General features: G+C 42.4%; 2 protein-coding genes across 2 annotated transcripts in view; both read right to left on the bottom strand.

Moving 5' to 3' along the window:
• The window catches only part of GRIN3A (glutamate ionotropic receptor NMDA type subunit 3A), a 152,302-nt gene that overhangs the window by 7,786 nt on the left and 122,730 nt on the right, over nucleotides 1-21,786 (bottom strand). The gene's annotated exons all lie outside the window — the stretch shown is intronic.
• PPP3R2 (protein phosphatase 3 regulatory subunit B, beta) lies at nucleotides 12,749-13,633 on the bottom strand. Its single transcript, XM_057722449.1, has one exon. The coding sequence runs from the start codon at nucleotides 13,611-13,613 to the stop codon at nucleotides 13,101-13,103; it is 513 nt and encodes a 170-aa protein (XP_057578432.1). The 5' UTR covers nucleotides 13,614-13,633; the 3' UTR covers nucleotides 12,749-13,100.

The raw sequence follows: 21,786 nt of genomic DNA, 5'->3' as shown, positions 1-21,786 counted from the left end.
ACATGGAGATCATCTAGATTAATGTCCTCATTTTAAAGATGAGGAACTTGGGACCAGAGAAGTGAAGGAAATTGAGCCAGGTCACAAAATTAGATAGCCACAGAGGAGAAAGACTAGGGACCTCCTTGTTCATGGCTTACTTTTAGTTTGTTTTTTATTTTATTTTTTGCACTGAGATAGGTATTACAACTACAATTTATAGTTGAGGAAACTGAAGTCCCTGCAGCTTTAAGTGACAAGGCTGGCCTAAAGTCAACATCCAAAGCCTAGGCTCTTTCCACTCTACAACTTAAGAGCAGCAACAGCCAAAAATACAATAACCTTAACACCTGTGACAGGCACTTTGCTAGATGATTTACACGAAGTCTCTATGAAATAGATAGCATTCAGTCACCAACATTGATGACCAGTCAGTCCTGCAAAAGAAAGACAATTGACACCTTAAATGACTACTGTGGGCCAGGTGCTGTCCCAAGTACCAGGGGGTGGAGATAGGAGGGTTATGTTCCTGCCTTCAATCAGCTCGAGTCTAGGAAGGCAGCAAACATTTATACCCCATGATACATTGATCCGCCCTCCTGCGTCTTGCAGAGAAGCTGGCTCATAAGATAAGACAAAGTAAGGATGGTAAAATGTGGAGGCTCTGTGGGAAATCAGCACGCTAAGCTAAGGGCAGCAGAAACAAAGAATGTAACAAAGACATGAACTTCCAGCACAGTGACCTGGGGGCTTGGGAGACAGAGAGCTGTGTTCAGGGGTGGGGTGCAGAAGGCCTGTGTCCTGAGGGAGAAGCAGCCCCGTGCCAGGCAAGCCTAGATTAAGCACCTTACCCAAGATCACACAAGCCAATGCTAAGGAGCCTGGGTGTCACTCCTTTGCTGGAGGCTTTTGGTCATCACTGATAATTATTTAGCATTTAACACATGGAAGGCACTGTTCTGAGCACTTTATCAATGCAGCAACTTGCTTAATTTTCCTAACGACATATAAGGGAGGTACTGTTACTATCTCCATTTTACAGGTGAGGAAATTTAGGAAGAAAAGAGTTAAGTGACTCATCCAAGGTCACACAACTAGTAAAGATCAGAGCTGGGGTTCACACCCAGGTAGTCTGGCTCCAGAGCCTACACTCTTAACCACCTCATTTGACTGGCATGAGTGATCCTCCCATCCTCTTGAAGGGGTTTTCCTTTCTTTCATTCTCCCCAGTCCTGGAGAAGCAGCCAGTCAGGATGGCTCAGGCATGGCTAGACCACCGGGGTATGCCAGGAAGTCTACCTGGGGGCCCAGGCCCAGAGGCAGAGCTTGCAGATTTCACGCTTTGGGGCAGCCTGGGTCATGGAATCTCTTTTCCTTCATGACACTACTTCTGGCAATGGCTCTGGACCAAAGATGGGAGCTAGGCTCCCTGAAGAAGGAAAGACTAGAGGTGAGCAGGGGCATAGAGCATGCACCAGGTCTCAGAGACTGGGACACAGGCAGGAAAACTAGCAGACATTTGAGAATGAAGCGGGAAGCCCAGCTTTAGAGAACAGGAAAGGCTGGTCTAGGAAAAGTGAGAGGTGTATCGGGCCCTGAAGGCGACTCAGGATCCAGGGCTTTTCCTGGGACATCTCTGTACAAGTGGTGACCAATCTAACTTCCACAAAGTATAAACAAATGTGTCTGAAAATAGCCCTTGGCCTGGGCCTGTTGTAATGTGTATACGATACGGCTATTACAGAAGGATTCAATGAGTTACTGCTGCTGAATGAAGCAGGATGAAGAAAAAACTGGAGGAATTCGTTTTGGACTCTAACACTAACAGCATCAAACACTCAGCAAAACACTAAACAGACTGGTGCTGCTTTCTTATAAGGTACTGCCATGAGGAAGAAGAAAAATGTAGCTTACAGTGAATCAACCTGCTTCTAAAAGCGTGGTGTTCCTTCTGTTTTTTTGTGCATAACAATAGTGTCATGTTCCTCTTATTACCCCAGTAACAAAGAGGCTGTATTCAGTTTATTTTATACGTTTCTTTCTTTAAATTTCTGTTGTTCACACCCACATGCTAATAGACTAATAGAAGTAGTTGCTGTTTTTTTTAAATTGGACATGTGTGTGCCAGGCACCATATATGTATATTATGATCTTCTAATAACATTGTAAGTTAAGTATTATTAACCCCATTTCACATCTGAGGAAACTGAGGCTCATTAACTACCATACCCAAGATCATACAAGCTGATAAATGGGGAAGCCAGGCTACGAATCCAGGATTGCCTGATGCCAAAGCCCACACTGCCTTCAAGCGAACACCATTCACAGGTATTCCTTGCCACCTGATCTCTTACTATCTGTTACAACCTGCAAAAAATTTTGTTCAAAACTTACCATCTGAATTGAAAATCCACTATAACCTGCCTTTGGGCACCAATGAAAATGCTTATACTGTGTCTGGGTCTGAGTGATAAGATGTACCGCTGCAGTTGTAATTCAGCGGTCCTTGCCCTAGGACCACACTGCTTCGATGTGCTATGCATTAGATATATGCATCGGCCCCACATTATCAAGTGAAAACTTTTTGTCTGATGGAGTAGAACCTGCTCAACTTGACATTTGTCATTGGTCAGAGGAAGAAGAAGAAGAGGAGCAATGAATATTCAATGTCAATCTTTAAAATAAACTTAAGTGATGCAGACAAAATAATGATTGTAGTTGCAAGTGACATGAGTAGAAACATCACATTCAGAAATGCAATCACAGCCCGGTCTCATGTTGTCAGGAGCTGTATAAATGAAAGCAAGAAATGCAAACAGATCTGAGTTTCTTTGGTTTTTTTTTTAAGCTCTTTATTGAAATGTAATTGCTTTACACTCTTGTACCAGCTTTTGAGGTACACCAAAGTGAATCAGCTGTATTTATACATATATCCCCATATCCCCTCCCTCCCACGACTCCCTCCCACCCTTCCTGTCCCGGCCCTCTGAGGCATCACCCATCATCGAGTTGATCTCCCTTTGTTATACAGCAATTTCCCACTAGCTCTCTATTTTACAGTTGGTAGTATATATATGTCTATGCTACTCTCTCACTTCGTCCCAGCTTCCCCTTGCCCCCCCCACCCCCACCACCCCAACCCCGTGTCCTCCAGTCCATTCTCTGCATCTGCATCCTTATTTTTGCCCTGTCAACTGGGTTCATCAGTACCATTTTTTTTTTTTTTTTTAGATTCCATATATATGAGTTAGCATACAGTATTTGTTTTTCTCTTTCTGGCTTACTTCACTCTGTGTGACAGACTCTAGGTCTATCCACCTCATTACATATAGCTCCATTTCATTCCTTTTTATGGCTGAGTGATATTCCATTGTATATATGTGCCACATCTTCTTTACCCATTCATCTGTTGATGGGCATTTAGGTTGTTTCCATGTTCTGGCTATTGTAAATAGAGCTGCAATGAACATTACAGACATGAGTTTTTTATTTTCTTCATCCCATTGCTTCATCTGCAGCTTCATTTGATAGCTCACAGACACACACTTTTGGAGTCTCAAGGGCCAAGGAGAGAAGACGGTCCCAGGATTTAGCCTTGGGCAAATCTCCGGCCTTTATGGCTTCACTTAGTCCCTCACAGGCTCACTCTAGCCCACCCAATCTCACTCAGTTAACTCTTTAATCAATAAGTAACCACTCAAAAAATCACCTTGCTTGTTTTATTTTGCGAAATGTTATTTATACTTGTATTTCTTTAACATTTTATTTTATTATTCATTTACATTAATGTGTATCCCCTGTACTGTGCAGAGAAAGCCTACTCTGCATTATGCACACAGGAATACCCACTGATTAACCATTAAAGCATTGGTGTTTTAAATGCCTCACATTTAGTACAGACATATATATACTACCAATTGTAAAATAGATAACCAGTGGGAAGTTGTTGTATAACAAAGGGAGTTCAACTCGAGGATGGAAGATGCCTTAGAGGACTGGGACGGGGAGGGTGGGGGGGACTCGAGGGAGGGTGGGGGGGGAGTCAAGGGAGGGAGGGAATACGGGGATATGTGTATAAAAACAGATGATTGAACTTGGTGTACCCCCCCAAAAATAATAAATAAATAAATAAAATTAAAAAAAATAAATGCCTCACATTATGCAGAAGTCACTGGTGGGTTGTCATACATAACAATCCATGTACTATGCATTAGATATTAAGCACTAATAAGTGTCTAAAAATGTTTTAGTGATATTTAGGGAAACTGGTTGGGCTTTTTGGATCAGGTGACAATGCTTTATTGTTTGTCTTATACAAGGTAATGGAAAAGACTCCTACCATCTGGAAATTTACCAGCCAACATATTTTCAGGAACAGACTAGATTCAGATAAAAGGTGATGCCTGTACTATCGAAGGTTCTGAGTGGTCTCTGTCTAGATCACCAGTGCTTCCAGTGACACGTAGAGGCCAAAACCACCAATTTTGTTGCTGCTAAACTCTCCTTAGCATCTTGCTCAGATATGGACCCTTGAAACATATGACAGCTGATTGGATAACTGACTAGGTTCTGAAAACTTCAGCAAGAAATGCAGTTAAAGTATTTCAGTCATCATTTGCTTCAGATGTTACTGGTTAAATCCTATCATCTAAGCCTCCCTAGCCTCCAATTTCTCTGGTCCTCTAAAGAGTCTGAGGGTCCTCTAAAGAGTACTCATTGCTTTCAATTCCTCTTCTCCCATTCTCTTTTGGACCCACTCCAACCAGGCTTTTAGTCCCTGGCTTAATATCCTGTCAAAGCCAACAATGACCTCCACATTGCCAAATCCAATAGTCAATCTTCAACTTATTCATGTATCAGCTTGGAAACCTTTATTTTACCCTCTTTGATATACTTTCCTCACTGTTTGGGGGGAAACCTCTTTCTTTGTTCTACATCAGTCTTATCTGCTGGTTCCTCCCCATCTTTTCGACTGTAAACATTAGCATAGCTTCAGTTCTTTAACTACATTTACTTTCTTGTCCAAACTCATGGCTTTAAATATCATCTATTTACCAATGACTTCCAAATGTGTATCTTTCCTAACTCCTGACTCAGTCTTTCTACTTGGATATCTAATAGAATCTCAACCTTGACACACCAGAATAAACTCCTATTTTTCCTTCTGAAACCTGCTCTTCACAGTTGTTCCCATCTTAACAAATCTCCACCCTTGCAATTTCTCAGGCCAAATACCTTAGACTCCTCCCTTTCTCCAGCATCCCATCCTTAGCGTGTCTGCAAATATAGTGGACCCTATCTGCAAAGTATGTCCAGAATCTGATGACCTCCCACCACCTCCACCAACCACCCTGGTCTGAGTCACCTTCATCTCTCACCTAGACTATGGAAATAGCCTCCTAATTGGTTCTCTGACCCCTTCAGTCTGTCTTCTGCAAGGCAGCCAGAATGACTCTCAAAATATGTCACTGCTGTGCTCAGTGCCCAACAATGGTTTTTGGCCTCATGTCAGCGTCCTTAAAATGGCCCACAGGACCTTATGTGACTTAGTCCCAAACGTCTCGATTCATAATCTCCTCTCACTTGTTTACTCTGCCTCAGCCACTTGGGCTTCCTCACTCTTCCTTAAATCTATCCAGCAATTCCTGCTTCAGGGTCTTCATTTTCTGATCTCTCTGCTTGTAAATTCTTACACCAGGAATCAGCACTGCTCCTTTCCTTTTATTCTTTAGGTCTCTGCTCAAATGTCACTTATCAGTGAAATCTACTCTAACCACTGTGGTTAAAAAGGCAAGTCCTGCCCTCCCCATCTCTCCTGGACTCACACTATCCCCCTTACCTTGTTTTATTTTGCTCCTGACATAACACGTTTGTTTACTGCCTAGTTCCCTCTTCAAGTAGAATATAAGCTCCAAGAAACCAGGCATTTTGTCCACTGTTCTAGAAACCCCAATTGCCTAGAACAGTGCCTGGCACCTACTAGGTTTTTAATAAGTATTTTTTTGAATGAAAGCATATGAAACCTAGAATCTTTTCTTTTTTTTCAGTATAATATAAATTGATATGTATTTCTGCCTCCCCCTCCGCCCCAAACACTTTCATATATCTTAGGAGATTTTTTGAATAATTCTGTGATGGAGAAAGATAGAGATGGATATTCTCAATTGATAGATGAGAAAGAGTCTCAGAGAACTTGGAAAACTTGCCATCTTGACTTCCTAATGCCAGTGTTCATCAGTCTGGGGACCTAATGTGGGAACTGGAAGGAAAAGTATATTAACAGTTAATAAAGTGAAAAATTGGAGGTAGAATGCAGTAATTTCATCTGGCTTGCCTTGGAAATGTGTTGATTTTATTTGCTTAGGATCCTTTCCCTGGGGAATTGCTTTCCTCTGCTTCACGTGGTTTCCGTGTATCTACCAATCACAGACTCCCCACTCCTTGGTCACAGGAGGCCAAGCTTGCGACCCAAGGTAAGCCAATTTGCATGTGAAGCAGAGACTCTTGACTTTGAAAGTGGTTGGAAGCCAAGTCATTTCCAAATGTCAGTGCCTCACAGACAGAGTTCCCTACTTCCTGCCACAAACATCCCAGAGTTCTGTGGTTCCTGAGGCATCAGTTCCTCTCCTTCACACTTCAAAACATTGCATTTACCCAGTCTTTTGATAATCCCCTTTTCTTTGCTTATGTTAATCTGTTGCTTGCAACCAAAGAATCTGACCTTATAAACTGCTTAAAGGATTAAATTCCTCTATCTCTGAGGTGCCAATATAACCTCTTTTCAGATAGACTTTGTTTCTCATGCAGAACACTGAAATGAATGGGTGAGCCTATTCTAGAAAAATTTCTCTGAGAGGGTGCGGCTTTATCTTTCTTTGCATGTCTCCAGAGGCTTCGTATATAGAAGGTGCTAATAAATGCTTATTAAATGAAGTACATACCTGAAAAAGAACTTAGTTATAATTACTCTCAGGATTTCCAATAACTATTAAGTACTTTCCCCCAGAGCAATATGACCAGGAGAAATCATTTTGTTTTTCAGTGATCTGGTGTGTTAAGCTTTGCATGATTTCCTCTCTAAGTCTGTAAAGCCAAATCCTGGTGTTCAAAATAATTTTTTTTCTTTAATGAGAGAGCTGAGGTGGGGGAGGAATAATGGGTTTAGTGAGAGGTAAAGAAAGGTTGTGGAGCTTCTGAGATATCAATGACTCCTAGACACTTGGAAGCCGGATGAGGAGCAAGTAAATGCTATTTCTAATTTTGAAGACCTGATTTCCTTTTTTTTTTTTTTGCCATCCCACTATTTTGGCCAGAAGAGCAAGTAGCTCAGTAAAACTTGGCACACTTTTGTCTGTACATATAGCCCTTTGTCCGGGCAGGTGGAGGGGGATAGAAGATGGAGACCTCCCTCTGCATGAGGTGTGGGCTCCGGAGGTACCGAGGACAACAACTGAGGGTGAGAGTTTGCCTGGCTGGAGACAATGGGGTAAGATTGTGCGATGTAATCATTTGGGATTTTTAAAAAATTGTAACAACAATCATGAAAAGAGAGAAAGAAGGTATTCCCCCGTAGAATCTGGAAATTTCTCATCAATGAAGACTGAAAGACTGAAAGATCACATTTAACAAAACATGATTTTCAAAATCTAGGGAGACACTGCATGAGTAAAGTTAACAGTGCTCACACATTTGGATAAGAAAATAATCTAGACGGACAGTAAAATTAGGGTCTGCAGGAACTTCCCATTGCATCCCTGGCCCTGGGGGCTCTGGCGCCTCTGTCTCTTCTAATCTGGAATCTGCTTAATGGCTCCTCAACCTGGCACTGCCCAGGTTGCTCAGGAGATGCCCCCTTTCTGTTCCTTGTGCTCCCAGAGCCCCTGCCTCTTCTAGATTTGGGAAACCATCTTTTAGCCTTGGACCTGGTGCTTAATGTGCTACATCAGCTCCACTGTGCAGTCTTTTGAAAAATCTTAATTTATTAATAAAACAACTCAGAAAAATATTTCTAAAAATTAAATTTGAGGTGATTAACCATTATCCTTTTACTGTATAAACAATTACTTTCAATCCTTCATTGTCTCTTCTGAACTACAACCACATGCATATATATCTTCCAGAGTTGTAAGCTCTATGTTAATACAACAATTATGCTTTTTAAAAAACTTAATCTAAAAATTTATGGACTTATACAGTTATTTATTAACTTTAATAGTTTTATATATCAACCATTATTTTATCATAATTGACTTTACTCGCAAACTGTCAGTTGTTTAATATTACTTACTATATATAAAATAAATATTGCTGCAATTAAAAATCTTTTGCCTATAGCGTTTTAAAAATCATTTTTGATTCTTTCTTTGCAATATATATTGCAATGGGTGGGATTACCCAGTCAGATCATATAACTGTTCTGGTGCCTTGTGATGTGTGAAATGGTCCTCAAGAGTGTGAAAACCATTCCTGATGATTCCCAAGATGCCCCAATGCACGGGATGCTGACATCCTCGCCAACCCTGTTTTACAACTAATCATTTTTTTTCCTGTTTCAGGTATTTTGATTTGTATTTATTCAATTTTTGTACTTTTCCATGTTTGTTTTTCCTATTGCCCCAGGTATGAATTATATATTTATATCATTTGCTCAATTATGCATTTCAGAAAATGCATAATTTATACTGAAAAAAGTTATTAACACCTTTCCTAACACATTACATATATGTCTCAATTTTTAAGTTTTCCTGTTAGCTTTTTTTTGTTAGATTTTAAAATACAAATGTTTGAATTCTATATGGCTCTATTTGTTTTGAAATTCTTCTATTGTTCAGTTGTTAGAAAATAGCAGTTTGGGGATGTTTTACGACCAATTAGTTTATTTTTGAAAAATAATGAACACTTCAGTCCATCTTGAGATTTTTTTACCAAGAGTGGAACACATCGCTTTCTCTTTATTGAAACTTTGCTTTCAGCCCCATGTTGCTGATGTACGTTAGCCCGTAAAAGACCACTCCCATTCCCGGGTGGTCTGCACTCCTTTATGCTAATTTTGATTTTTACTTAAAGTCCTATTTTAAAAAATATTGGCAACATACACGCATACATACACAAAACATTGTGAGAACAAACACCATGAAAAACTAATAACAAAGCAATTTATTTGTAGGTCACATTTAGTCTAAGAGCTATCAGATTGTATCCTTTATTTATATAGCTTTTATTGCTGCTCGTGTCCTTTCAGTGTTACGGTTTTTCACTATGAATCAGCTAATGCTTTAAAGCTGACGCATGGTTAGCTGCTATTCACACAGTCACCAGCCAGTGGAATAGCTACTGCGGCTAATACAAAAGGAGAGAGGTCCAGTTCTGAGTCTCAGTCTAGCGACCTGACTCCTTTATCATGATGCCAACTTTTCTTAAAAAATATCCAAGCCTCTCCCTTTTCAAGGCATGCAAAATAGATAAAACATAGTAGCCAGACTCATGACTCACTTTAAATCCTAACAGAGAGAATCAATAAGCATAAGTGAAGAATGGAATTTGTAATAAAAAAAAATTCCTAAAGGTTTTTCCTTGAGAATTCCTCTAAAGCAAGATAGACGGAGAATAAACCAACTATGCTAAGGCCATATTTTTTCCTACATTTCAAAAAAAAAAAAAAAAAAGAGAAGTGTCTAGTGTTTCGGGGATTGCAACATATGGTAGAGAGCAGACACAATCCATTAATATAGGACTCACAACAACATAGTGTTACTGATGTCTACAGCCTCAAAGCATAGTGGTTGCTCTTACCAGTTTAAATACTGTCACTTATTTCTCAAGATGAGATGAAGGTGAAAGATGACCTAAGACTGCCTTGCCTAATATTTTTAATTTTAATTTTTTATTTTTTGCAATTGCATAGAACCAAAGAGATAGGAGCTGCTTGCTCCTTGACAAGCAATTCATCTTTCTGTAAAAATTGAGGCTTGGTTTGATTACATTAATAAGACTATCAGGAATAATTTGAGGCAGGTAAATACAGAAAACATAAAAATAGGAGGCAATTGCAGTGAAGTGAAAAAAGCTCAGGCTTTGGGGTCACAGAGTCTGGTTCAAGTACATGTTTTGCCACTTACCAGCTGGGATACCTTGGAGAAGATTCTAGATCTCTCCATAGCATCATCTGTAAAACTGAGATGATAGCACCCACCCCACAGTGTTGTTATGATGATTAAATGATATAACAAATGTAAGAGGACCTGGAACAGCTGTTCAATATGCATTGACTACTATTATCACCCCAAGGAACTGTACAGAACTAGATTTGTTGGCAATTAACAAAGAAAAGAATCAAAGCGTTCTAATTTGGAAGTAAATGTGATCTTTCTTCCCAAATATTCATACAGTCAGATCTTTCCAGTTGCTGAAGCTAGAAACAGGCTCACAGTTCAAGGTCACTGCCACAAAGCCTTGGGAACTATATTAGGTAGATTAATCGAGCAATTACCTTGTGAATTCCAGCCACTCCAGAAGCTGAAATATTTTTCCCCGCTTGTTAAATTTGAACATGTAATCCAACACATTTCAAACCCTTGGTCCTAATTGTTTAAAATTTCCATATTTTAATGTGCACATTAAATGTACACATAATGTATACGAATAATTTCTATCTTTCAGAAGTCCTCTTGGCTGGCATTACACAAGCTTACATTTCTCATGCAAGGTTTCCTCCACAAAGTCAAACAGGTTGGGCTAGAATGAGAGTCTCTCTCTTTTAAACTTTCTCCCCAGTCAAGAAGTCTGTTGTCCCCTCTGCAAATGAGGTGGAGGGGAGAACCTTGACATAGTTCCCATTGTTTCCTTTCTGGATTAGTATCACACAAATGTCCAGCTAATCTGAGAGTGGGTGTGGCTAAGTACCAAGTAAAGATTCAAAAGGAACCAATAGGCCTCCTTCTCCCTTATATATTGCCCTAGTACAAGAGGACAAAAGGGAAGGACATGAGTCAAGTGAACGTGTTGTGCTCTAGCGCTTTACATGTTTAATCTTTCTGAATCCTTAAAATAACCTGGGGATGGATCCTCACTTTAATTAGGAGAAATGGCACAAAGAGGGTAAGTAACATGCTTCTGCTCGCACAGCTAGTAAGTGACTATGATAAAAGCCCAGGTGTAACTGAATCCAAACCCAGGTGTGTCTGAGTCTTTGACCTATATTACCCTGAAATGGGGATAAGACTCGTATAAATACAGGATTGGGAGCATTTACTGATTATCAATACATTTTTTTAGGACTGTGCAGGAAATCAAAGGGCAAGGATACCTATTCTTTGTGGTTCATAAGTAATTTATTAAATAAAAGATATGACAGGGTGCCTTGGTAGATGGGTGCTCTGACAGTAATTACTCGTAAATTTGTGGATTTACTTGTCCCACTTTTTTTTTGTAGGGGGGGGATGGGGGCGGGGAAGACTAGCCACCAGCCTCTTCAAAATATAAAGATAATAAATCTTGAAACAGATCTTTCCTGTCCTGAGAAAAGTCACCTGGGTTTTATCCCTTGGCTAAGTACATGTAGGGAGAGTATATCTCATTGTCCTGGTATTTTGAGAGCCTTAAGCACCTTCCACAGGGAGTGGACCACTGTGAGAAACAGGCCTGATGTGAAGTGGCAGACACTGTGACCAGTCCTGTCCCAGCTCTTCTGAGGACAGCTTGTTCTCTGGGAACTGACAGTATTAAGTGGGACCACAGAGAGCTGGTAACATCTAGGGTGCAGACAGCAGTGTACTTACTGGTACACTGGCTCTCCAAAATAAGCAGAACCAAAACAACTATAACTTTTTATTCTTTTCTGTGATGTACTTACTACTCCCACCATGGCTGACTTCAAGCTATTGACGTGACATCACTGAACATGGAGTTGGAGAAGGATGTGCACGCTCTGGCTCTTGCCCAGTATGAACAGGCTCCAGCACACACCTTGGCTGCAGGTTTATTAGGGTGTGAGGGACTCTGGGCTGACTCTTATATTAGGGAAAAGGCTTCCCAGGATGAGAGAGCCCTCACCTTCCCTTCCAGGTCCAGGTCTGATTTTCAAAAATAAGCTTTGATAGTGTTAGACAGCATCTGCCCTTCCTGCAGAGGTGTACCTGCCCACCTCTGCATCTTTTGAGTGCCAGGAGCAATACTACTTCAGCATCCTGGGGAGAGTCCACTGCAGCTGGCATCTTCACTGCCTCTGCCTGTGGGGAGAATGACTCTGAATGTGGTCCATTCTCTTCAACTGAGTACTGGGGGTGAGAGAGCTTCCCAGGAAGTTCTCTGCCCTGTTTGAGTGGAAGCCCCTTTAACTGAAGTTAATAGTGGGGTGGGCAGCCAACCCTGAAAACCCACCTCCACTGAGACTAATATAGACTGGGCATTTAATCCAGTCTTAGCATTTCTTGTAAGAGCCCTGAGTTTCTGCCCTGAACAGAAACTGTTCAGGAGCTGGAGCAATGAGACAGGAGGAGTCCAGCTGGATTCCTAACCCTCAAGACATGTTCAGGGATTTCTGGATATATGATGGGGAGTGGGCTGCAACTTTCAAAAGGAAAAGATGGGCTTTTGTTGTCCAGAGAGAGATGAGTAAAAGATGCTCAGCCAAGAGAAATATACTCATCCCTGTTGCTACAATAAGTAGTTAACAATCTATCAAAAGATGCCTGAACACTACAAGTAAATGAAAATAGTTCACCCAACAGCTTTTTTGAAATTTTTTTCCACATATAAAATCACGAGAAGTAAAGATGTATATTTTCTTATTTTTGAACTTTCAAAGTTCTTCTTCACTCTTTATAGTTCGGTCTCTGAATCAAAACACAGAAAAAATACATCCATAAAAGCCATTTCTTTTCCTTTCCCCCCCATGCTCCTCCATCTTGTTCTCCCCGACTTAGGGAGTTACCCTGAATCACTGAGTGGGGAAGAATTAGTAACACTGCGGTGGTCAAGAGGCTGGTGTTAGAAAATGTTGCTTCATAAAGAGAAATACTTTGCAGTAGGTCAGAGAGACAGTTGCTGGGCATCTTGAGCTGATCTTTAAAGAGATGGAGAGGAAAGAAAAAGTCGTTGTTGGATGGTGCTCTTATAAAAGCTCACATCATTGTTACCAGCTTCTTGTGGACCTCCAGGTTTCCGACCACAGCACTGAATTCTTGGAAGGATATTTTCCCGTCGCCATCCTTGTCCAGGATGATGATGGTTTTGTCCACGATTTGCTGTAACTGCCAGTCTTTCAGGTTGTCCCCCACCATCATCTTCAGCACCTGAAAGAGCTCCCCGTTGGAAATGTAGCCGTCTTTGTCCATGTCGTAGATGCTGAAAGCAAACTTCAGCTTCTGCTCCTTGTCTCCCTTGACACTGAACTGGGAGGTCCCCAGGATGAATTCCCTGAAGTCCACCTCTCCATTGCCGTCTGTGTCGAAGACGTCGATCACTCGCTGCACCAGTGGGTTCTCCTGCAGCTCCGGCAGGGACGTGAACTCCTCCATGCTCAGAGTGCCCGAGCTGTCCAAGTCCAGCTTTTTAAACCGCTTGCCCAGCCGTTTAATTTCGTCTTGGTCAAGGTGGGAGCACATTTCCACCGGGTAACTGGCCTCATTTCCCATTGTGGAGTCAGTCTGCTCATAGGGTCAGGGGACAGAGCAGGGGCGGTGGGCGCACGCGGGGCGGAGAGGGACGGTTGCACCGCCAGGTGGGGTGTGAGGCCGCGGGGGGCGGGGTCGCAGGACCCCTCCTCCCTCCCCATCCCCCCGTCCCCCCTCCCACTCCCCTACCCCTTCGCCAGACCAGAAGAGAGAAAATGGGCGGCGCTGGGAGCAAGGGGTGGGGAGGTGGGGGTGGGGGTGGGGGTGGGGTGGCTGGAATGAGTGACGGGATAGCTGGGGGAGAAGAAGGAGTGGGGGCGGGGAACTTGCAGGGGGTAAGATAGGAAGATAAGTAGGAGAGAGGAGATCTGGGGAGGATGCCTGGGAGAGGTTAAGAGCAGAGATACCCGCTTTCTTCCTTAGCACCTTAACCCTTATCTCTTTTTTTTTTAAATTTTATTTTTAATAAATCTTCTTATGTCCTTACTTTTCTTTCTTCCCTTGGAAAGTAATCTCCAAGGCGACGGAGCGCATCTCTATATATTTTTTCTCCACTTCAGTATTAATCACAGCAGTAGCCCCAGCACAGTGTCTGAAATGCACTCTGTGCTTAATATATGTTGAATGCCTGCCTGAACTGCAAGCAGGAGCTCTTGATGCTTATTTGCAGGCCCAGTGAAAGGACTAGATGAGACAATACATAAAAGCGCTGATGTCATATATACATCAACAGTGCACCCTTGAACAACATGGGTTTCAACTCTGTGGGTCCACTTACATGCAGGTACTTTTCAACAGTAGATACTACAGTACTACAAGGTCAGTGGATGGCTGAATCCTCGGAGGCAGAACCGCGGATACTGAGAAAGGATACCCAGGGCTGACTACAAATTACACAAGGATTTTCCACCGAGCAGAGGGTTAGCACCCCTAACCGGCTGGCAGTTCAAAGGTCAACTGTTTTTCCTAATTTCTCTGGGAGGGAAAGCCAGGATTGACATCCTTCTGGTATAGTGGCCACCGACCTTTTTCAGAACATGGGTTTCAGGGTCTTTGTAAGAGACCACCCAGATAGCACACAGAATTTCTCACACGGATCATCTACAGGCAGTAACGTATTCCTGAGGAAAATACACAATGCTGAATTCAGGGCACTTTTCAAGAAGACACAGGTCCCAAGACCATAGCCTCTGTCACCCTATTACAGTACTTCAAATCCATCATCTCATACCCAGTCCTTATCTTTGTCAGGCTAGTGCCTGGTGGCTGTCCTGCAGATCACTTTGGGGAATGGCTGCAATGTGCCCTGAGAAGACTTTTCCATGTTTCGAGAGTAAAAGTGGCCCCTAGGTTGTCTCCCTCTTTCCCTCTTTGCTTCTGCTGGATTTGTCCTTTTTTGTTGAAGATGAATCTCACCCTTGCCCCCCCCCCCCCCCCCACTATTCCTTCTTCCTTTAGGAACACATCTGTTACTCCAGATGCATACGAAGCACATTTGGTTCAAGAACAATACAATTCAAACAGACTTGGGGAACTCCCAGGACACTACATCAAACTGAAGGGGGCAAACACTGCCTCATTTAAGAAAAGGTTGGCACTTTTTCCGAGCTTTAGTTCAGCCACAATATCAGCCTAAAGGTAGCCATGCTGGAACTGGCACAACAAAACCATGGAATACCATACCATGAGATCTATACAGTTTAAAAGAAAAGGAAAGGTTTAGAGGCTAAAATATTTGATGACTGAATTATTATCCTGACTGAATTATCTAGATCTGAAAGAAGCATGGTAGCGTGGAAACAATTTAGAATCGTAAAACAGGGGCGGGGCGGGCGCACAGCCAACAGCCTGGCTGTTAGCGCGAGACTGGGAGGGTTAGCGCGAGACCGAGATGGTTAGCGCGAGATCATTAGCTTGAGAGTTAGCTGTTGGCGGTTAGAGGTCCAGCCCCACCACCAGTCAGCCAGGCAGTGGTCCTCGTGGCAGAGAGTGCGGTGAGAGACGGGTCTCGGTCTTCTCCCAGGGGCCCTGCAGGCCCTCTGGCCTCGGGCTGGAGGGTGAGCTGGGGGGCCCAGGGACAGGCAGAGCTCCAGCCCTGCCATGGCCACCCACTGGCCGGCTCCAGGCCTCAAGGCAGCAGCGAACCTCTGCCCCATCCCCACCTCGGAGACCTAATGGAGGCGGCAGTCACCATGGGTCGCAGTCCTTGGGACCCAGCCCTCATTTGGGGGGCCTGAGGAGTCTGAGGGCCGGCTGGGTCCTGGGTGCCTGGCTCCCTCAGTGATGACGGCTGGGCAGGGTCTGGGGACCTGGCCCTGAGGGTGCCGCCAGCTGAGCTCTGCCTTTTCACCGGGTTGGGCACTGGTGGGAGGTCCCAGACTGGGTGCTGGACCAACGCTTCCAGGCATGGTACCCGGCCCCCGCAGGGACCCCTTCCTCTTAGCCAGGGCCTGGGCCTCGGAGGACGCAAGTTGAGCCTTGGGCCCTTGAAGGAGTAAAATGAGGGATAATGATATCATTTTGCTTGCGGAATTCGTTGTGTTAAAAGCCACAAGGAGGCATGGAGACGAATGCCTCCCCTTCCCTTTCTTATCAGAACAGAGAATAACATTTGTTTTGGTGAGGTTTTTAGGAACTTCATGACCTGAAGAACGAAGGATCTGACACCAGGAAGTTTGCAAAAACTAACCACACCCTCCCCTCCCTCACCTTTCCTATAAAAGGGCTTTGCTGAAAGCTTTCGGGGAGTTTGGGGCTTTTAAGGCATGGGCCACCCTTCTCCTTGCATAGCCCTGCAATAAACTTTTCTCTGCTCCAAACTCTGATGTTTTAGTATTGCTTGGCCTCACTGTGTGTGGGGCACACAGACTTGTGTTTGGTAACAATAGGACAATCAAATCTTAACTGTCCACTTAGTAGCAGTAAGCAACTTGGACAAGTTGCTTAATGTCAATTTTCCGTATCTATAAATTGGGGATAATAATTTATTTTGTACAGTTGTATGAGGATTAAAGCTGTTACTAGCCAATGTGATGTCATTATTATTATTATTACTAATTTTATTACTGTTTACCCTGCTGGTGGAGATGAAGGCTTAAAGAAAGAATACCTGGCAGCCTAGGCACTTAAGTGTATGTGTGTTCATTTAATGAACACTCCTTGTGTACCATGTATAATATGCCAATTGCTGCTCTAAGCCCTCTGCCAGCATTAACTTCAACTCCTCTAGGCACTGTTCTTTGGGGGCTGATGGCAGATTTTTCCATCGCAGGCCTGAGGAATGCAGTGATGGACCTCACTCGTACTCTGTGGAGTCCTCATGACTTTCTCCAGAGTAATGCCTTGATGGTCGTCTTTTAGGAAGGAGTCATCAGCGTGGAAACTCTTAAGTAAGTAAGTGTCTTCCTCTATGCAGTGTGTTATTAGGAGGTATCGAGGAGCAGTGGCGAAAGCATAATAATTAAATAGACCAGGTTCCAGTCCCTGCTCTGCCCCATGAGCTGTGAGCTCTTAGAGGAGCTGTTGCTGTCCCAGCCTCAGTGTCCTGATCTGTAAAGTGGTGATAATAATCAGAAACGTTATGTAGGAGAAATATTGTCCTAAGAGTTAACTAATTCAATGGTCAGACAGAGGACACCAGAAAGATGGTACCACTTCCTTGAAATAATTCAGTGTGCAATCAGAATTGCTTTACTCCTGCCTCTACAAAGAAGAGGTAATGTGATGCTGGATCTTAAATTTTTGTCAATGTGAAGTCGAGTTCCCCATTGTTCCACGTTTCATAAACTTTGTAGTTCAGCATTGTAATGGGATTCAAAGGCATTGTTTCAATTTTCTCCAGCAATCATTCTTAGTCATTTCCATGGAAAACACTATTTGTTACTCTTTCTGTTAATTACTCTGGAGGGATTTGGGTTGAGGGACATTCACTGCAGGAAGCACGTTAAAAAGATTGGCTGAAACATGTACCATAATGTTCACTGCAGCACTATTTACAATAGCCAGAACATGGAAGCAACCTAAATGCCCATCAGCAAATGAATGGATAAAGAAGATGTGGCATATATATACAATGCAATATTACTCAGCTATAAAAAGGAACAAGATGGAGCTATATATAATGAGGTGGATAGACCTAGAGTCTGTCATACGGAGTGAAGTAAGTCAGAAAGAGAAAGACAAATATTGTATGCTAACTCATGTATACGGAATCTAAAAACGGTACTGATGAACTCAGTGACAAGGCAAGAATAAGGACGCAGATGCAGAGAATGGACTGGAGATCTCGAGGTTTGGGGGGGTGGGGGGTGAAGGGGAAGCTGAGACGAAGGGATAGAGTAGCACAGACATATATTTACTACCAACTGTGAAATAGATAGCCAGTGGGAAGTTGCTGTATAACAAAGGGAGTTCAACTCGAGGATGGAAGATGCCTTGGAGGACTGGGACGGGGAGGGTGGGGGGGAGTTGAGGGAGGGTGGGGATACGGGGATATTTGTATAAATACAGATGATTGACCTTGGTGCACCTCAAAAACTGGTACAAGAGTGTAAAGCAATTATATTCCAATAAAAAAAAAAAGACATGAAAAAAGAAAAAAAAAAAAGAAAAAAAGATTGGCTGATTGTTTAGGAAGAAATTAGGATCCTGACACCACTTCCATTTCAGTAAGCCATTTTTTTTTCCTCAAGAGTTTTCAGAAAAAGGACTGTGAGGGGTTACATGCAAATACAACCGACAATGGAAAATAAAATAGAAACGGAAGTAATGAGAATTGAGGCCCATATAAAGCTTCATTTTCCAAGTTAGTCAGGAGAATGGGTTTCTGAATAATTCCCACAGTCACTCCTGGAGCTTTACAGGTGGAAGCCTTCACCTGTCTGCGGTTTTGCTGGCCACTATCTTTAACATCTCTTTGTATGGAGGTGGCCCCTGGGTAGACTGACTGTGGAACCACATCGCCCTGAGTTTAAAACCTTTCATGAGCATCAGAGTTCTCACCTGCAACTCAGAAATAATATGATGGTGTCAAATAATGCTATTATAGGTTTAAGTGGGATAACATCTAAAATTTAAAAAGCAAACCAACAAAAAACTAAAACAGCACACCAGCACACATTAGGGGCTCAAGACATTGTATACCCTGTCTCCTTACTTTTCCCTTTCTACTCCTTTATTTGCTTTTTCCAAAGCGGAAATTTGACTCTGTCTCTATGTGTTTTATCTTCCTTGGATGTGAAAAACCTTGTTTAAAGTTTAAATCCATTTAACAAATATTGTAACAACATGGATGGACCTGGAGGGTATTGTGCTAAGCAAAATAAGTCAGATGGAGAAAGACAAATACAGTTTGTTTTCACTTATATGTGGAATCTAAAAAATAAAACAAACGAATGAATATTATAATACAGAAACCGACTCACAGATACAGAGAACAAAGTAGTTGGTTCCTGTTGAGAAGAGGGGTGGGTGGAGGGGCAAGAGAGGAGAAGGGGATTAAGAGGTGCTACTAGATATAAGATGAATAAGCTATAAGGATGTAATGTACAGCACAGGGAAAATATGGCCAATATTTTATAATATCTTTATATGGAGTATAATCTATACAAATAGTGAATCCCCGTTGTACACCTGACACTAATATTGTAAGTCAACTCTACTTCAATAATAAAAAATCCACTTAACACACATATATTGAGCACCTCCTATGGGCCAGGCCCTGTGCCAGATAATGGAGTTTTCTGTGGTGAATAAGACAGCCCCTTGAGAAATCTACAGTTTAGTAAGTGGCGTAGCTTTAAGGATGTATCACTATTTGCTCAGTCTTTTATGTTTATCATGTATATTCAAAAGCGTCAGGAGTAATATGCTTGATTTTCTTTTATAATTCTGGGATCGTGTTTAACACGAGCTTTGGAATATATGGTTTTTCAATCATAGTTTTGCTATTTAACAACTCTGTGATCTTGGGCAGAGTTACTTATCTGAGCCACTGTTTGCTCATGTGTAAAATGATACAATTGCTAACTTATAGCAAAATGTTCAGATTTAATTAGATCGAATGCATAAAGTATTAGACTCAGTGCCTAGCACATAGTAGGTACAAATATGGTAGATATTATAATTATTGCCTACTGGAGATTTATTTAGGAAATTCTAATCCTAATAGACTATTTGCATATATCCACATGCAGGTATACTCAACTACTCATTTGTTTTCTACACAAATATTTATTGAGCACCTGCAATATGAGAGGCATACGGTAGTGACCTAAGGCAAATACGTTCCCAGCGGTCTCTGTCCGCGTGGAGATTACCATTTGCAGGGAAGATGCCTATTAACCAAATAATCATGCCCGTAAATATACAGGGGCATGTGTGGTGAGTGTCACAGATGAGAAGTAACACAATAGGAATTTGACCTAGTCAGAGAGAGTAACAAAACCTTTATTGGGGAAGCGATGATTGAGCTGAAATCTCAGAGAGAAGTTAAGTGTATGTTTGGGCAGGGATGCATGTTCCAGGAAGAAGCACCTGCGTGTGCAGAGGCAGCAGGGCAGGAGGAACATATCAAGCAGGACGAAGTTAAAGGCCAGTGTGGCCAGAACAGGGAGGTCAAGGGAGAGCATGGTATTAGATGAAGTGAAGAGATGATCTGACCATGCACTTGACACTGAAGAAAGGGCAACATTTACTCAATCATTCCTTTAAGGGCATCATTTATCCAATTATGTTTTCATATATAAAGCCCTGACGGCATTCAGAGATGGTCCCTACTTAGAAAGCTTAGTGACTGCTGAGTGAATTGAGGCATTAGAGATTGTGATTAATGATAGCACAAGATGGAAAAAGAAAGATGTCATTAGAGAGGTAAAGGCAAAGAGCTATTAGGATTCAGAGAATGGAGAAATCATTGAGAACTTCCTAGAATTCTTTCTGGGGACAAATGGAGGAAGATTTTTTTTTTTTTCCCTCAAAAGTACTGTTTGATTCTGATGAAGACAAGGGGGGCAAATACCACAACCACAGAAGTGGGAAAGGGAGTAGGCACAGATACCAGCAATTAGTTTAATGTGACGGAAATACTTGAGCAAAATTTCAGACAGTGAGCTGAAAGGAGCCAGGTCAAGGGGAGTTTTGAATGTTTGGCTGAAGACACTTGGTTTCTCTATGATGGGAAAGCACAGATGAGTGGCCTAATCAGAATTATATTCTAGAAAGATCAATCTGGCATTGTGAAAGGTCAGCTGCCAGGCTCTCCCCCTACAAACAATGATAACTATTCATGTTTGTTTGGAACATGAGAGCCTGAGCTAGGATGAGAGAGGCACTAGAGGTGAAAGATGAGGTGTATTCATTTGCTAGGGCTGCCATGACAAGTACCACAAACTGAGTGGTGCTTTCAACAGAAATTTATTGTCTCCTGGTTCTAGAAACTAGACATTTGAAATCAGGATGTTGGCAGGGCCATGTTCCCTCTGAAACCTGTAGAGGAATCCTTCTTTGCTTATTCCCAGTTTCTGATAGTTTGCCAGCAATGTTTGGTGTTCCTTAGCCTGAAGATGCATAAAGCCACCCTCTGCCTTCGTGGTCACATGGTGTTCTCTCTCTGTGTCTCTGTCATTGCATGCCAGTTGTCTTCTTATAGGGACACCAGTCATGTTGGATTAGGGACTCTCTTTACTACAGTATGACTGTTTAATCTCATCTTCAATGACCCTATTTTCAAACCAGGCCCTATTCTGACATACCAAGGGGTTAGCTCCTTGGACTTCAACAAATCTTTTTGATGGACACAAATTCAACCCATAACACTAGGCGTGAAGTCTTACTGGACAGGAGGACAGGGGAAGGAAGCAAAGGTGAGACTCCAAATGTGATTGCACTGGCTTCTCTGGCTGACCAGCCCTGTGCTTGGATGTTCCAGGAAACCACCTCTACTGTGTAATGAAGGGCTCACACATTGTGTGTAAGGGCTCCAGGGCTCCCTGCCTTGCACCTCCTGACAATGCTGGCTTCCTGTCCAACTCCCACGGCTGCATGGCAGGAAGTGTCTTCAGAGGAAATGTCAGGGCAATTTCTCACATTCTTAGACTTGGTTAATACCATCTGTGAGAAATAAAAAAGATGGTTTTCTGATATTTTGTGACACTTCACATTACAGCCACTAGATGGCAATGTTCACCCATTTCCA

This window comes from Hippopotamus amphibius, chromosome 2 (genome assembly GCF_030028045.1).
Source record: "Hippopotamus amphibius kiboko isolate mHipAmp2 chromosome 2, mHipAmp2.hap2, whole genome shotgun sequence".
In the NCBI taxonomy this organism is placed as follows: Eukaryota; Metazoa; Chordata; class Mammalia; order Artiodactyla; family Hippopotamidae; genus Hippopotamus; species Hippopotamus amphibius.
Note: the sequence above shows the minus strand (reverse complement) of the source record. Positions and strands in the feature narration are given on the sequence as shown.

Coding starts and splice junctions, on each gene's coding strand:
- PPP3R2 (XM_057722449.1), bottom strand. CDS start 13,613: ATGGGAAATGAGGCCAGTTACCCGGTGGAAATGTGCTCCCACCTTGAC.